The sequence below is a fragment of the Anguilla anguilla genome, chromosome 4 (assembly GCF_013347855.1).
Source record: "Anguilla anguilla isolate fAngAng1 chromosome 4, fAngAng1.pri, whole genome shotgun sequence".
Taxonomy (NCBI): Eukaryota; Metazoa; Chordata; class Actinopteri; order Anguilliformes; family Anguillidae; genus Anguilla; species Anguilla anguilla.
The window spans coordinates 2,571,601-2,589,253 of record NC_049204.1 but is presented as its reverse complement, the minus strand read 5'-3'; the positions used below and the strand labels follow the sequence as shown (position 1 = coordinate 2,589,253).

General features: G+C 46.6%; 2 protein-coding genes across 10 annotated transcripts in view; one reads left to right on the top strand and one right to left on the bottom strand.

The window, feature by feature from the left end:
• xxylt1 (xyloside xylosyltransferase 1) overlaps positions 1–15,961 on the bottom strand; it is a 50,358-nt gene extending 34,397 nt beyond the window's left edge. The window contains exons 1-2 of one of the 4 annotated variants that reach the window (XM_035412373.1): positions 15,909–15,961; positions 12,751–13,570 (exon numbers count right to left, since the gene is read on the bottom strand). In XM_035412373.1, the coding sequence (XP_035268264.1) occupies positions 12,751–13,257 (507 nt within the window). In that variant the 5' untranslated portion in view covers positions 13,258–13,570; positions 15,909–15,961. The other 3 variants (XM_035412372.1, XM_035412370.1, XM_035412374.1) reach the window with 3 other exon arrangements.
• Positions 14,467–17,653, top strand: part of LOC118224713 (lisH domain-containing protein ARMC9) — a 30,901-nt gene continuing 27,714 nt past the window's right edge. For 4 of the 6 annotated variants that reach the window (XM_035412363.1, XM_035412362.1, XM_035412361.1 and 1 more), the window contains exons 1-5: positions 14,469–14,667; positions 15,465–15,548; positions 15,738–15,863; positions 15,957–16,127; positions 16,867–17,022. In XM_035412363.1, the coding sequence (XP_035268254.1) occupies positions 15,474–15,548; positions 15,738–15,863; positions 15,957–16,127; positions 16,867–17,022 (528 nt within the window). In that variant the 5' untranslated portion in view covers positions 14,469–14,667; positions 15,465–15,473. Of the gene's footprint in view, positions 14,668–15,464; positions 15,549–15,737; positions 15,864–15,956; positions 16,128–16,866; positions 17,023–17,653 lie in introns of all 6 variants that reach the window. The other 2 variants (XM_035412358.1, XM_035412360.1) reach the window with 2 other exon arrangements.

Genomic DNA, 17,653 nt, shown 5'->3' with positions numbered 1-17,653 from the left:
ATTGTGTGGGTCCCCATAAGGTTACAGAATCGGGTGCAGATTGTGTGGGTCCCCATAAGGTTACAGAATCGGGTGCAGATTGTGTGCGTCCCCATGAGGTTGCAGAATAGATCTTTCTGTGAACACGACGCTTGGTGGTGTCCATCACATTGTCTGTACTGTGTCACGAGTCTGTGTTCAGGCACACACAGGAGCTAGAGACTATATTTAGGCTAAATTTAAACCACAAAAAAATTAAGTGAATATAGGAGGTCTTTCAACCTTCCTTTTCCAGCCAGACAAAAAGGCTCTCCTGACTCCGATAAGCCAGGACTAATCCAGAGCTCTGCTGTTGGGGGGGGGGGGGGGGGGGGGGGGGGGATTTGGCCCAAAGAGCAGCGGCCACAATCGGATAAGGTTGCATCCCTTAGATTAGTACAAGAAGATTACAAACAACAGTTAACCACACATTCCCATGTAATCTGCAGTTCCCAAAGTAATAAATAATAAATACATAAATAACTGGCACATTCGTGCATGCCTCAGGCAACAGCACAACAGCGTGTTTGTGTTCAGCCCAGTGTTCTGACAAAAAACACCAGTCTGGGCTGTGAGTGATCAATCCACACGTCCAGGATGACCAGGTTTGAGTCCTAATCTCTACCCTCCCTCGCCTCAAAACAAGGCTAAAAATACTTTCACTTCTTCACACACGTCCCAAAATAGACCAGCGTTTCCCTAAAGCTGAGAAACACCAACTCTCTCTCTCTCACTCTCTCTCTCTCGTAGGCGAAGAAGGCAACAGGAACATTTTATTAGATCACAGAAACACAGAGAGCGATCCACTGAGTGCTCTGGGGGTCGAGCCTGGCATCTCCCACTGCCACACTTGCAAACTTGCCAATAGGCTGCTGTTCACAGCCAGGGGAGAAAAAAAAACAGCCAATCACGGCACAGTCTTTTTTTTAACGGAGAACACTGAGGAGTTTAGAACATCACGGGTCTAAAAATTCCACAGCGGGTTCATGTACAATCACGGGCTCGTGGTTTTTACGAGAAGAATTTCAGACCATTCATATTTATTACACAGGTTCCTCTTTAGGAAAAGTAACACCTGTACAGTACGATCAAGAATACTGGTGACAAGTAAATTCCACTTAAAAAATGGATTACCAATGGGTGGCTTGTTGTATTAGCATTAGTATTTTAGGGTGTAAATCTCAGGGGCTCATCTTGACAGCTGTACCACGGTCAACCCAAAAATCCTAAAATCTCATCCGAAGCAGGACCGAGACGGGTGTGGGACAGGGCAGAACTGCTCTCGTCCGGCAATGCGAGCGTGAAAGCACTGTGCTCTTCCACGGTGGCCATTTAGCTACACATCGTCGCTCCAAGAAAAAAGCCCCACGGCGAAGCACCTGGGCATCGGCCAGGGAGAACACGCGGTGCCGTAGCGTGAAATATGTATAAGCAGATTATTTTTGGACGTACCTCGGGCGTTTTACCTCAGAGCCATTCAAGCTGAATTATTCAGCGTCTGGGAAGGAAGAAATCGTTCTGCACGGCTGTGCTTATACATGAGGTGCCAACAAACAGAAACACGCTTTTACAATTAGCATGGGCGCACCTCATCTACAGCTGCGACGCAACCCTGATTTACTAGAACACGGAACAATGTATCACAAAAAACGGAGGAAATTCATAATGTGAATCAGAGAATCGGAAATAAGTGACATAGCTCAGGAGGTAAGACCGATTGTCTGGCAGTCGGAGGATTGCCGGTTCAAACCCCGCCCTGGGCGTGTCGAAGTGTCCTTGAGCAAGACACCTAACCCCTAACTGCTCTGGCGAATGAGAGGCATCAATTGTAAAGCGCTTTGGATAAAAGCGCTATATAAATGCAGTCCATTTACATTTACAAGTGATAATAAGTGATCATAATTTGCGTGGTCACATAAACATAGTGTTACAAATAGGTATTGAACAAAAATATAAACAAACAGAAACAGCACAGGGCCACTCCATGGCAAGCGGGACATCCACTGTTTTTTAAATGAAACTGGTTTCTCTCTCGGCAGGTCGGAACCTGCAGCCAGCCGCTGTGCGGCTCCTCGCTTGGCTTATCGGGCGCTAGTGTAAATACATGATTAACACGCAGAACTCACGATTCTGAGGGGTGTGTCTTCACCCACTCTCGCCCTCAGCCGATGATGTCATTCCCTCAATGAATTCCACGATGGCATCACCTCATCCGCCTGCAGGTTTGTCACCGAACAAACGTGCCCAGACAATCACCCCAGTTTCAAAGTCCCCACCTGCAGTCACGCGAGCCATAATTACAGGCAAACGGGCCTGTTCAGCACTTTTTACATATGGCCCTGTGCATGCTGGGAAGTCATCTGCTTGCTTAATGGCTGATCCACACCTGTGTGACAGACACCGTTTTGCAACATTTGCACTTGTCGGTGTGTCAATGCCTTGTTGTTGTTTCTTGAACATTTTAAAGCAATCTCATTCCCTTCCTGTTTAAACGTTTCACATTTCTTTACCGTCTCACTTCCTTTATCTGACACTTTATTCTGTTGATTTAACAACATCACACTTTGCGTAGCCTCTGGTTTTAGCAGCTTTCTTTCACCATTAATGAGCAGTAAATAATTCTGTCGGCAGCACATCTACACTCAGTCTAAACCAGTATTAACCTGACCCTCGTGAGTGTATCCATTTACTCTCTGGGCGGCCATCTTAGCACCTCCATCCAGGAGATAAGGAGCGGCGATGTCCGTTTTACTGGACGTAGGCTGCACTGGGAGGACACGGCTGCCCTGCGGTAGGCAGCTGCAGTATGAACAGTCCTCTCCACACTTCAGCTGCTCTACCGGGTCGGCTGACGTGACACAGGCCCCACAAACTCTCCGCTCAGGCCTCGCGGACTCCGCGGCCTCTTAGATGAGAGACCAGGAATTCGGACGCGTGATCGCAGGATTTCCCCGGCTTTGCAACGCAGGCTTCCCGCCGGACAGCAGATGTGCTCATGAGGCCCCCTGGCTCTCCTGCGCAAAGGAGCAGATTTAACACTCAACGCAACCGCCAGCGTAAATTAACACAAGTCTGATAGGGGGATAAGCATTTAACCCTAAACCCAACCTCAACCACTACCCAACAGCATAGTTTGACACTTTTACCTGTTAAATAGAAATATATGTATGTGCTGCTTGCTGGCACATGCTTTTATACCATAAAGGGAATGGGATTCAGCGCCCTTCCACTGATTAGGGGCAGCGATCTCCAGAGCGCCTGTAACACACGGCCTCCATTGGCTGCGCTCAGGTTGTCTTGGAGACCGTTCCCCCGGCGGCGGGCTCGGCGGGATTTGCGGCCCGGGGCCCGCGGCGGTGAACAGCGTCCCGTCCCGGAATGTGTCCCCCGAGCCGCTGGGCGGCCGAACGGGGGGAGAGAGAGAGAGAGAGAGACGGCGGCGGCGGCGAGGCCCGGCACGCTAACCCCGCCGGGAACACCGCTAACGGCTAAAGGGCTACGGCTACTTTACGGTCTTTAAGATTCACGACTCCTCCTGACACCCCCCCCCCCCAAAAAAAGTGAAATACGGACAATAACACCAAACAGATGCTTTTTCTTCCCCCCCCTCTGAACTGCTTTTCTGCTTCCAGTTCAGACACCAAAAAAAGAAGGGAAAGGTGCCCCACAGAACAGAACCCGTCTGACTCAGCTGGATTTGGAGACGCGGTCCGTATATCCACGTCAAGACCGGAGCCTCACGATTCGTCTCACTATCAGGGGGCATCATGGGAGGGCACAAGCTGCTAATTTCCTGCCGTCTTCCTTCCCTTCTAAGAATCTCCAGAAAAAAAAACAGAAAGAGATACTCGGTAAATGTTCCTAATTCCTGGAAGGTGGGAATGGTTTTCACAGCTGATGAGATATCAGAGCAGTGGGGGGGGGTGGTCAGTTCTCACAGCCCATTCTCATTGGCTGATGCACACAAGGGATTCTAGGGAAGAGAAGATCAGTGGAAAAACCCTGCCTATGTTATACAGACGTACAGTCATCTCACTCCGAACATATGCCTTACCCTCAAACTCACAACTAACCACAGTCTTACCACTATCAATAGCAAACAACATATTAACCGTCTGAAGAGAAGGTTTTTTTTGGGATGTTTTAGAACTCCACTGCATTCAGTCACCAGCAGTGACTGTTACATCAGCATTAGAATGTTCAGTTAAGAACATTCTAATCACATATTTGCACCTGCCATAAGAAATTTCATCGACGAGAGAGTTTTCTCTTGGTTATAATTTGCAAGATTGCTACACTCTAAATAAAAAAATTAAAAAACCTCTCAGTTTGACAATTTCCCCACAGGCTATCACACTTCGGGGTTTCAGGGATCCTGCAAGCCCCAAAGCTGGAGCTGGAGTAGTTACTTACTCGAGTGGTCAGTGGTACACTAAATGGCAGCACAGTGCCTTAATATCTCAGGAATCGGGGGAGCAGACGGTGGCGGCTAACTGTGGTCACGCGGGACTTTTTAATTCCTGAGCGGCCGCTAATGATTTCGGAGGCGGGGTCTGAGACGTAGCGGCAGTCTCCAGCCTTTCGCTGACAGGCCTCAGCTACGCCGGCCCGCTACGTAGGAAAGGCCTGCGTTAGCATTCGCGCTAAAGCGGGTGACACGCATCACTGAGGGAGCAGCGTTTGCACTACAACGCCTACGCAGTGAAACGTCAAACGCTGCAGTACTGAGGAACAGGGATGGACAGCATTACAAATTACAGTCATTGGAAAAATGCATCTGCACGAATGCACTTCAAACGCCACCATATAACACCTTTTTTTTCTTTTTTTTTCCTTCTTTTTTTGCATTGTCTAGGCCAGGGCTGCCCAGCCCTGTTCCCTGTACAATTTCATTTCAACCCTAATTTGGCACACCTCTGCTAATTAGCAACTGAACAAGATCTCTAGCTGTTGAATGAGGTGTGAGCTTCATTAGGGTTGGAGTGAAAACCTACAGGACAGTAGATCTCCAGGAACAGGGTTGGGCACCCCTACTCCAGCAGTTGAATGAGGTGTGCTTTGTTAGGGTTGGAGTGAAAACCTATAGGACAGTAGATCTCCAGGAACAGGGTTGGGCAGCCCTGCTCCAGCAGTTGAATGAGGTGTGGGCTTTGTTAGGGTTGGAGTGAAAACCTACAGGACAGTAGATCTCCAGGAACAGGGTTGGGCAGCCCTGCTCCAGCAGTTGAATGAGGTGTGGGCTTTGTTAGGGTTGGAGTGAAAACCTACAGGACAGTAGATCTCCAGGAACAGGGTTGGGCACCCCTACTCCAGCAGTTGAATGAGGTGTGGGCTTTGTTAGGGTCAGAGTGAAAACCTACAGGATGGTAAATCTCCAGGAACAGGGCTGGTTAGCCCTGCCTCTAGACCTCAGTGCTACTGGCATAGCAACCCACACCCCACCATTTTGACTGTAGTTTGTAGACTGTGGAGATATTTTGTGTTTTGTAATGAGACATAGTTTATCGCACCCCCTGCAATCCGTGTACTGGAACTACAGCTGCGAGCGCCAACCGGTGGAGAAACTCCACGTGAATTCGCTGGATAAAAGCGCGAAAAAGAGCGAAACACATTCCTCTTTGGAAAAAAAAACGGCAGACTAGTCACACAGGACCCAGCGGTTCTAGTCGTAGGGTGCTGTAAAGCTGCAGAGGAGCAGATTTCTCACATTCGGCTACTGCTTAAACTCTAAAAATGTGTACCCGTGTACCCACCTCCCCCACCCCCCCCCCCCCCCACCCCCTCATTTATGGTTTCCCTCAGAAGTCAGACGGAAAGGAGGCGTCTTCACAGAAACGCCCGTCCCGTCCCACCGAGGCGGCCGCAGAACCAGAAAAAAACAACAATAATGCGACCGACAGCTAAGCGGCTCGAGAGCTTCGGGGACCCGTTTACTGTAAGCGACTAAAAAAAGAACGAGAGAACAACAGGAACAACACGAAAGAGAGAAAAGAGAGCGGAGGATGCCGTTTCCAGCCACTTCTCACACACCACGCAAACAACAACAGCACTTCCTTCCCAGCACAGCGGCATGCATCCGGAGAGAGAGAGAGAGAGAGAGGCCACAGAGAGTCTGAGAGTCTGAGCTTCAAAGAAGCAGTTTTTTTTGTGGGTGTGTGTGTGGGTGTTGAGTGGGGGGGGGGGGGGTCTTTACCATCTCACGGAGGGTTTCGGTTTGAATCTTTGATCTGAGCTAAAGTGTGCCAGCAGAGAGGGGGAAGCCCAAACAACGCATCACTTCCTGTTCATGTTACCTCTCCCATCTTCCTCCCCTACTCCTCCTCTTCCTCCTCCATATGCCCTGGAGTTTATGAATTCAATAACGTGTTTTTTCCCCCCTCTCTACCCTGGCAAGGGAAAGTGCCCCCCCCCCCCCCCCCATCTCATTTGCACCACGGGACCCTGCATCCTCACGCAAGGACACCGCACGCAAGGCTGGCCCTCCCCACCCAACACTTTAAACGCCGCACGAGCTGTTTCCATGACCACAAACTCAAAAATATCCGCCATTTCTTCCCTCGTATTTCTCTTCACAATGATTTGATTTCCCTGCACATTACTAGTACTGTTTTTTTTTGGCGGGGGGGGGGGGGGGGGGGGGTATTACGTAGGCTTTGATTTGATTTCTCCCTGTGTGTTCCATTACTGACAACGTTTCCCAGGAGACTGTACAGCCACAGGGCCTTCTGCCCACAGGGCTCACAAAGCAGACCCCTTGAAGACCACTCTATCCATGAGGCTCAGACCAAAGGCTCCTTGTAGGCCCCTTTTAGGCCCCTTGTAGGCCCCTTCCCAGGAGCCTGAATGTGAGATTTGGGCCTTCGGTCCCTCCAGCAGGGCTCAGATCAATATTAATTCTGTTATTGACCTGCTGCCCCTTCTATGCACAGGACCCCTGGGGGCTTTTAGAGAACAAGTGAAGTTTACGCAAGCCCCGCTGCTCCACCATGAATAATTAAACACACGAGCCCGCGTTCTGTCAGGGAGCGCGACCACACGGCACCGGGGCCATGCACGAGCAACACGCTTCATCACGCGAAACAAGAGTTCCCACGGCCGCAGGCCCGCCAGGTTATCGAACACGGGACGGGCGCCCAGCGTTCCAGTCCTGCGCTCCACGAGGAAGGCTACCTTCGAAGGAACCCCCAAAATTACGTGCCAAACGAGGAACAGGAAAACGGCCCTTTCCTTAAAACAAAGCACCCCCATTTCCTACCATTACAAAAACATGGACATAAACATCTCAGTGTGGGACGCGTTGATTCCATTTATAGACCCGCATTATAAAGTTAGTCCGCACTTCACGATGTAATTAGCACAAAGAGTACACACAGAAAGACACCGCCCTGCAAGCTATAAAAAAAAAACAATAATTTCCTCTCATCTACTGAAGGAAGACTGGTGGTGCCAGTCCTATGGTGCACTTTAATTTATCCCTGACAAAAGCATATTAAAGAAGCAAAGAAGGGAGGGAGGAAACTTTAAATAACTTTCGTATCGCATACCGGACACATCTTTCACGGTCAGGGAAGACAAATATGCGAAATGAAATTGGAGCATTACTTATGTCGATAAGATAAGCACAGTCGTGCACAAAATATCTGCCAAAATTCTCATCAACCTAATCAAAGAAGCCAAGATTAGTCTAGGGCGGGAATATTTTATTGACATAAATTTTTTCAGATAACACACTACCTTCTTCCGGAATGATCTTAAGGAGCCGCGGAGAGACGGGCCAAAGTAACTGCTGAAGTTGGCTAAAACTAGACGCTGGCAGCTAATGAATGAATATGCTCCACGATTCCAACCTTAATCTTATTGGACTACCTCGTTATGGTGATGTAGGTTTATTAATATGTAGCGCAATCCTATTTGCTTTGGTTACCCTACTTGTTAAAAAAAACAGCTGGGATTTAAAGGATGTATCAGCCCCCCCCCCCCCCCGTAAACATCTTTGACGCTTAATACCCCAGAAAGGGCAAGAGGGCAAATACTCTCAGAACTTTGTACAGAGCTGTGTGGTAAATGCAAAGCTATGTAAGGCTTAATTTTAAAAACAAAACTTTAATACAAGTAAAACAGTGAAGTAAACCAGTAACCTGCTTCTATCATTACTTTTTCTAGATTAATTTCCTTTTCCTATTCTCTTAAACCCCTTAAACTAATCTCTATGGCAACATCCTAGGAAGAACTGCAAATGAAAATGTTCAAAATAAAATTTTATAATTGAGCCACTCAAATTAGACGTTGAGGAAGAACTTCCTCATAAATGCGTTTTAAGGAATGCTTTAAGGACAGAATTTCCCAGGCAGGGCAACTTGATTAAGTCTGTAAAAAGCAAACAACAGTCAATTGCGTTTTTTACCCAAATTTCTAAAGACAGTCATTTTGAAGAAACAATAAGTGGATTGTTTTTTGAGCCTTAATCAGGTTGTTTGTTCCCGTCTTCTGGGAACACTTCTGGTCTCGTTGTAGCATTAGAGAATCCAGTCTAACTCCCATCTCCCTCTCCCAAGATAAACTGTTGGCAGAATGTTCTCTTTCAATATCCGAGCAAACAAATTAAATCTGAAGTGACAAGATTTTCAGCTGCCAAGATTAAAACATGCCTCCTTCGACTTCATTACCACATACTTGTTCCAGCTTTTCGGAATTTTCCAAATTCAGTGGTTCATGTTGGAGGACGAGATTCACGCATGGCCACACTCTTCACGAAACACATTCATCAGACGGCACTCACTTTCTCTCCCAGAGTCGGTGGGGCGAGAAAATGTGGACAAACACGGTGGACTAAACTTCAGCTGCTCAGAGTCCAGGGAAATTAATACTTCATGCATCACCACCTTTAAATGCAGCATGAGCTAATGAGCTAGCTACAGCGGGTCCCCACAAACCCGGTTTTGTACGATCTAAACAGCTGCATGAGCTTATGATATGACCCTGCTACAGTGGGTCCCCACAAACCCAGTTCTGTCCCATCTAAACCACTGCATGAGCTAATGATAAGACCAGCTACAGTGGGTCCCCACAAACCCAGTTCTGTCCCATCTAAACCACTGCATGAGCTAATGATATGACCAGCTACAGTGGGTCCCCACAAGCCCGGTTCTGTGCCACATCTAATCCGCTGCATGAGCCAATGACAGCACACCGCTACGGCGGTTCCCTGTGATGAAGCCGCATTAATCTCCGGCCCCACATGGCCGACAGACGGGCCGTTTACCGGATTATCAGACAGGATGTCACAGCCCACTCTCATTACATCACCGTCCTTCCACCGTCCAAAAGCAATGTGTGTGTACACTGGGTGTGTGTGTGTGTGTGTGTGTATGTGTGTGTGTGTGTGTATTTGTGCATGTGCATGTGTGTATGTGTACACTGGGTGTGTGTGTATGCGTGTGTGTGTCTGTGTGTATTTGTGCATGTGTGTGCGCATGCACATGAGTGCATGTGAGTGTGTGTGCGTGCATGTGTATGAGTACATGTAAGTGTGTGTGTGCATGCGTGTGTGTGAGTTAATGTACATATGAGCGTGTGTGTGTGTGTGTGTATCTGTGTAAATGTGGATGTGAGTGTGTGTGTGTCTATGTAAATGTGGATGTGCGTGTGTGTATGTGTGTGTGTGTGTATCTGTGTAAATGTGGATGTGAGTGTGTGTGTGTCTATGTAAATGTGGATGTGCGTGTGTGTGTATCTGTGTGTGTGTGTGTATCTGTGTAAATGTGGATGTGAGTGTGTGTGTGTGTCTATGTAAATGTGGATGTGAGTGTGTGTGTATCTGTGTAAATGCGTGTGTGTGTGTGTGTCTGTGTAAATGTGGATGTGAGTGTGTGTGTGTATCTGTGTAAATGTGGATGTGAGTGTGTGTGTGTGTCTATGTAAATGTGGATGTGTGTGTGTGTGTATCTGTGTGTGTGTGTGTGTGTGTATCTGTGTAAATGTGGATGTGAGTGTGTGTGTGTATCTGTGTAAATGTGGATGTGAGTCGGATTATGAGGTAATCTGCCTCAGTGCCTCCAAACCTCCTATCGTGAGCTGAGCAAACCCGCCCACCATCCAAGCCACAGGACCAATCGCGCGACTCCGCTCAGACACCCTGACCACACCCCATTGGGACATCCTTCAGCACTCCGGCACTTTGGACGAGCTGAAAGGACTTTCAGTAATAAACAAGGCGGCCTACTGCCACAGCTTTGGACACCAAAATGAAAGGCATGCTAGACGCCAGAACAACATACGCGGAGATCTCATTCTGCTATAACTGCTACAGCTACATAAAAGCTGTGCTGAGGCTCATGGGAGTTTAGAGTCGAAGCCGGCGGCCAGAGTCTTTGAAAGGTGAGATTCGACAGGCATCTGGTTCGATGCACCATCAGAGCTGCCGCCTTGTCTCTGGGGCTGACAGTGGCAGATGGGTTTTTGAAGTCAGGAGGAAAATTTCAGAGGCCCTTCAACCCCCCACACCCCCCCCCCCCCAAACACGAAAATCCCCAAATACTGATGCAAAGGCTACAGCCTCCACACAGCAACCGGGACAACGTGAGCACTTTTAAAAGGTTGTGAGGTCCGACTCCTTTACTCTGTGTGAAATAGATTAACGTGTTGGGGAAATTCCCAGATGCCGGTTTACTAAGCCTGCACTGCCCCCTGGTGGACACTGGTGGTCCTAACTGATGATGAAATTAATTAGGCTGGTCTTTAGGCTCAAATAATTGACCGTGGTAACTTATGGCACCACTTGTACCCGCAGGCTAATAACTTTAACCATGTGAACCAAAAACTTTTAACCAAATGCTAAACTGCTGACTTGAACGACAGTAGCGCAATGAGAGAGTTGTTTATCACGTTTACCCATGGAGCCATTGACCAGCTGCCATCAGCTCTTAATTCCACGCTGCTCCATCAGCGGACACTAATTTAAGCGGCAATTTTGCTTACATCATGCATTTATATCTGTATGTGATTAGCATGAAAATTGGTTATTTTATTTGTATTTTCCTTTGCAAATTATCTTCTGACTGCATTACTGCAACAGTGGAAACTGCCATGTTTTTTTTCCATTTCCTTTCACGCTGGAGTTGAAAATTATACTATTTGTTCCAATTCAGTTGCGTTTGTCCACAGAGTCTTTCTTTGGTACTGGATCTGCAGAAAAGCTGCAGGTTCGAATGCACTTCTGTATTTCACCAGTTCTTGGGTTCTGTTTTTTTTTGGCATGAAATCTGTCTGTCTCCTCCATGGGGCTTTTGACCTTCCCCCCCCCCCCAGACCCCTCCCCCTCTTCCTGCCCACGTCACTACAACCCGGAGGCCCAGAAGCATCTCCTCATCCCTCCCCATCTGGAGATAAATACACAATCCTCTGCCTGGAGCCTGGGCTCCCTCTTCTTTATCAGCAGGGCTATAACCAGCCCATCCATTCCGGCAATCTACTCCAACAGATACCCCATCACCTCACCTATTACCCGGCAGACTAACCCAACTTTAACCCCTGACACTCAGCCAGCAAGTGGATGGGTTCCCCCTCTATAGCCAGGTTACTGCAGAGAGATTTTTTTACCTCTTTCCCCCTCAGCACTGGGGAGTCTTTTTTTCCCAACCTCAATTCCTTTTGGGTGTTCAGGCCACCGTCAAACTGTCACCAGGCTTATATGTGGCAGTTTCTCAGAAAAGCCTCGCAAATAAAAACCGAATTGAATTGGAAGTGGATGACTGCTACTTTGATGTACGGCCGGGATACCGAGCGAACAAAGGAAATGTTTTATGGTTATCGCCGCAATTTCCATGGCAACAATAAACCGAACCTTTTCTAAAAAACAGGGGAAGGTGATAAAATCTCTGACCTGATGCGCACTTCTATTCTGCAGCTCTGTCTCCCCGTCATTTTTACTGCACATAATAAAAACGCCGTTCTGAAGAGAACCCGTGACTACTGTTTGCACCACATACACTCTAAACAATGTTCCATCACTTATCACTAAAATGTCAGCTATTCGCTACCATAAAGCAATACTGGAATCATTAGATTACCCATTTACTCAGATTCCCCAGAACCTAGTCAATCACTCCACTGAGTTTCAACTTTGGTTCACATGTTTCTTAGCTAAAAAATATATATATACAAGTTCTTAAAAATGACAAATGTGAATCAGAACATTTATAACAGGGCAATTTGAAACATGAACAATGAAATATTCACTGACTACTTTTTATGATATGGGAGATTAAAGCAAAATGGACTTCAGTAAAACTTAATGTCTATCATAAATCAGGAGTGTACAGTTCCAGTCCTGGAGGGACGCATGCATGTTGGTTTTTGGACCTGCCTCAGAACTTAAGAGCTTAATTTAAGTCCTTGATTGGCTAGAGAGTTCACACTTACTTCCAAAGCCTACACCTTCTGCCGATTCACAGGGAATCACAAAAACCTGCAGACACTGCAGCTGCCCAGGACTGGAGTTGTGCATTCAAGTCATAAATCAGGTGGACACGAGAGGGTGTTGGGTTGCTAGTCAGTACTGCCAGCTAGTTTCAAGAGTGAACTGGTGACACCAGTTGGATCTCCTCTGTGGTCTAAATTTTTTTTTTTAAATGACAAGATCTCAAGCACCATCCATTTCAATCACTCACTGAACCATGTGTCCATTCTTTAGGAAGGTATGCACACAACCCGATGTTACCGTTCCAGACCTACCTGGTACAGAAAGGTCGCGTCCATGAGCAGTTCGGGCAGCATCTTCTCGCCGAGCTCTCGGCTGGCCTCGTCACTCACAAAGTGAAGCACGAGCGCTTCACCTTCCAGGAAGCTGCCGTGCTTCGCCATGGACCTCACGGCTACCTGGAATTTTGCTTGCAGCCCCCTACTCTTGTCCACTTTGGTAAACATCATGAGCGCGTGGTATTCAACTGACGCAGGACTCGCGTCCCCCTGTCGCGCGGCGTCATCTGCCTCAAAAGCAATCTTCGATTCCTTATGCTCCGGTCTGGTGTCTAGAGAAAGGTCTGCGTCGTTTCGGTTCGCGTTCTGGCTAGCTTGGGACTGTCTGATGCGTTTAGTGGTGCTGGAAAAACTGTGCCGCTCCGAACCAAAGTAGTAGAAGGCAACCACGGCCAGCGCGGCTGCCAAGAGCAGTACCATTTGGTAAGATCTGAAGGTACTCATCCTTGCCATAGTGCTAGAGAGGATCCTCAGGAAACCCATGGCAGGCACGGACGCGTACAAATATCCTGTTTTTGCAACTGATGAAGTGTGAGCACGGCTTCCTGCACACCGGGGTCCCCTGATGGCGTATTTAGCTGAAGGAACAAGCCATACATCAGCTAATCTGGGCTTGGCCGGCAAGTCAAACTCAGTCACCCACTTCTCTGTGCAGAAGGTTTATACGAATGCCTGGACCCACTGGCTTCTGCGTTGTGTACTCGCCCTCGCCACGGTCACCTCGGTGCAACTGTCATCGGCTTACTTGTCCACTCCAGGCGTGTAAGCAGCCCAACGGCAGACATTCTGTACAGTTCTGAAAAAGAAAAATTCGGCAGTTACCCAGTTGAAGCTTTTCTCGAGCAGACTGCACTTGAAAGAAGGCAGCCAGCCAGCTGCAGTTCTGTTACGTTTGGCTAGCGAGCTTGCGAATGACTTCTGCTACGTCCTAGTAGACAGATGATAAATGATATGTACAGACAGATTAATGATTTCCATATCCCAACGAACATATTGCACGCACATGTAGGCTATTTATTTATTTGCAGTGCACGCAACTTAGCTGGATACCCGGACGAAAGCATTAACCACCGTTCTATTACAAAACAAACCGAAGCAACAAGTTTAAACTGCCTTAATTGACCTAAATATAGCTAATTTATCGAAAACTTATTTGCGGCACTCCCAGAGTAACATATGTTAACTGTCTAACGTAGCTGGACTGACTAACCTTAGCTTACAGACACGCTTTCAAGCATTTCGTACTGATCAAAAGTACTTGTCAGTGGGACCTACAAAAACACCTTCTTTTCCCACTTTTCGCGTTCCTCTCATTTTGTATACACTACATATGTTTTCGGGGTGATTATGAGGAAAACCCAGTTAGCTCGCTAATCAGATACATACCACCGTCCAAGAGCAGGCAGCCATAACGTGATAGTGAACGTTAAGTTATTTCGAATTAGCCGTGGACTACAATACCCACAATACAAAGCCATAAGGTCTGCAACTTCAATTTGTGGCAGTCGAGTTAATTAGCTATCATTTGTATTTTTCTCCAGTCGGTTATATTGTTTAGCCTGGTTTGATTAGCAGCAGTGCATATTTTACATCTTGGAGCGTACTTATGTCGCAAGCTATTTTGCTACCGGCGTAATTTTTTTGTATATACCGATATCCACAGTTGGCTCCGCTCTTCCTGCAGTTGCAGCAGATTTACGGCAGCTTGTCTGACATGATCCTGTTGCTAGGGGGTTATTTTAAGCGTCTTCCGTATTGATGGTTGCTAGCTGGCAAGCTATGTGGGTGTTCACGTTTCAGCTTTGCAATGGGCAAAATCATATGAACTTAATATTATTTTCGTGGTAAATATATTCAAATGTAATATTCTGATGAGACTACAATGTGGAAAAGGTAATGCAATTTCACAAGTCTTATTTGGGGCTATGTAGCTAGCAATCTAAACATAAAGACCTCTTGATCAAGGCCCGATTGTGGCAAAATAAAACTTAGCCTGGTCTAATTAGGAAATCTGAAGGTTATTTTATTCAGTTATCGATAGCTAAGTAACGTTAGATCTGTCATTACCTAACGTTGATGCGGCTACGTCGTAGCTATACTACGTTATATGTGGTAAAACATGCATATTATTAGTAAGATACCCATCGTTAACCTGCTTGCATGTTTGGCTTGAAATCTAACGGTAGGTAGGTAGCTAGCTAGCTGGCTAGAGTTAGCATTCAGTTGTATTCGTAGCATGTCAAGTATATAGTTTCCAAGATAACTTTAGCTAGCTAATAGAATAGCTACCTACCTGGCTAGCTAGCCATTTGTTACCTAAATGTAATATATGTAACGCTCACTTGCAAGCTGGAGAACAAAATTGTATTGCAGTTAGCTAGCTGTGCTGTTTTGATTTGAAACGACGTCTTTTGCGACGTATGCTAACGAGACTGCTAATTACCTGTTATAAAAGTTAACGTTATTGTTCAGTTTCGCTAGCAGTCTGCACTTATGTGCGTTGACTAATGTTAACGTTAGACATTTGTCAAAATTAGTTGGATTTTATCTAGCAACCAAACTGACTTGATATGCACAACTTGGTAACTCGTACTACCGCACAGATTAGCTAGCTATGCTTCTAAGACCTAGCTGTTAGTTGTAATTATTGATTCAGCAACTATCGATAACTCCTGTCAATTTTCTGTTAGAATCTGCATATGAATACCAAGAGAACATTCGATATGGGGGACGTTCTGGCTTATGAAGCAGATCTTCTTGGAATGGTTAAGGAGGTATGTATTCATTCATCCTCAATAAATCCTTAACTGAATAACCCAGCATAGTCATTTGTAGTAATTTAACTGGATCATATTGTATTTTGTCTTTGAAAACCCAAGAGCTTAAATGGAATTCTGTCTTCTGCACTAACTCCGTACGCAGCTGACGTTTGTGTTTCTGTTTTGCACTTGTCTATTCTGCAGTTTCTCAAGTTTGGTGAATTTGAAGAAACGGTTAAGCAGTTTGAGAAGGAATGCAAGGCCAAAGGGAAACCAGTTCCGAAGGTTTCGGGGAGCATCTTGAGCAATTCTAAAACGTTAATCATACAGGTAAAGTCCAGACTAGTGTAGTTTGTTTTAAGTTCTACTTCTTACCTGTGCTGCCACTGAACTGCCATCGCCCTTTTTAATGCATTTTAACAGAAAGACCTCTTCAGCTCCTTTGAAGACGGGGACTGCAAAGTGTTCTTTGAGCTGTGGAACGGGAACATCCCATCCGATGTTCGGGACTTTGACCCTGTGGCACAGAAGCTGGAGTTCTACCTGCACATCCACTTCGCCATCTACCCTCTGAAATACTCTGCAGGAGGACCTGTAAGCCTCCCACCCAGAGCAGACGTTTTAACTCAATCAAAAAAAAAAAAGAATCTAAATAACTTTATTTATCCGTCAGAAACTTCATTTGTGTAAAAGCGTCAGTGCATACACGACACATAATGCAATTTCACAAGTCTTATTTGGGGCTATGTAGCGGTTATGTGTCTGTGCATTTGGGGCTATGTAGCGGTTATGTGTCAGTGCATACACGACACATAACCGGACAAAGGACAGACACGGAGTAGACAACATACTAGTACAGCTTAAAACAGCTTTAACTGCCCCCAACATGGCAAAATATTTCCTTTTGGTCTGTTGTGGATTGGGAATGTTTCTCAGTTTGAAAATGTTTTTCTTTCCTTTATGTTTTGTATTTTAAGGTTGTCCTATTTACAGTTGTTATTTGACATTTTAAATTAAAAAGTATCTTATGTTTAGTTCTCCACAAGAATAAGTTACAGTTACAGTAGGAGTTTAGCCAACAGATGTCCCCATTGCTCCAAAAACCCTTTTACAGGAGGAGCGACACCATGTGACAGAACGTCCTGATGCGTTTGCATAGTCTTGGCCAGATGAGCTTCGACCTGCTCTTTAATTCAGATTTTGAACGTGGCTGAATGTAGCACAACATGTGGATTTAACCCTGAACATCGTGTCCTGTGCCATGCTAATTCTGGAATGTTTCTTGGGTTTCTGTGAAAGTGCTGTGGCTCTCTGTCCCTCTCTGGCCCCTCAGGACAGGGTGGATTTTGAGGACAGGATCAAGCACTTTAAGCACTACCTGGAGACGAGAGGAGCTGCGCTCAGCCAGACCACCGAGTTCCTGCCCTTCTACGCCCTGCCCTTCGTGCCCAACCCCATGGTTCACCCGGCCTTCAGAGCCCTCTTCCAGGTGCTTCTGCGTTCCGCGTCCTCGCCTGAACACATACGTAGAACACTGAACTGAACGCATATGTAGCACACTGACCTGAATGCATACGCAGCACACTGAACTGAATGCATACGCAGCACACTGAACTGAATGCATACGCAGCACACTGACCTGAATGCATACGCAGCACACTGAACTGAACGCATACATTGAACACTGAACTGAACGCATACGCAGCACACTGACCTGAATGCTTACGTAGAAGGTACTATACATGCTGAACTGAAAGCATACTTAGAAGGCGCTACACCCTGCACACTGAACTGAAAGCATACGCAGAAGGTGCTACACCCTGCACACTGAACTGAAAGCATACGTAGAAGGTGCTATGCCCTGCACACTGAACTGAAAGCATACATAGCAGGCGCTATGTTCCATGCAGTCAGCAGAAGATGCTTAGACTTTTCCCATTCCTGGACCACTCAAGAGCCAGTTGCACATTGCCAGTTGCGTTGGCACTGCCATTTTGTGGATTAAGTGCCAGATCGTGGGGCCCATCTGTACCGTAGCTACCCAGCAGCTTCTATGCTACTTTACATTACAGGCATTTAGCAGATGCTGTTATCCAGAGCGACTTACACAACTTTTACAT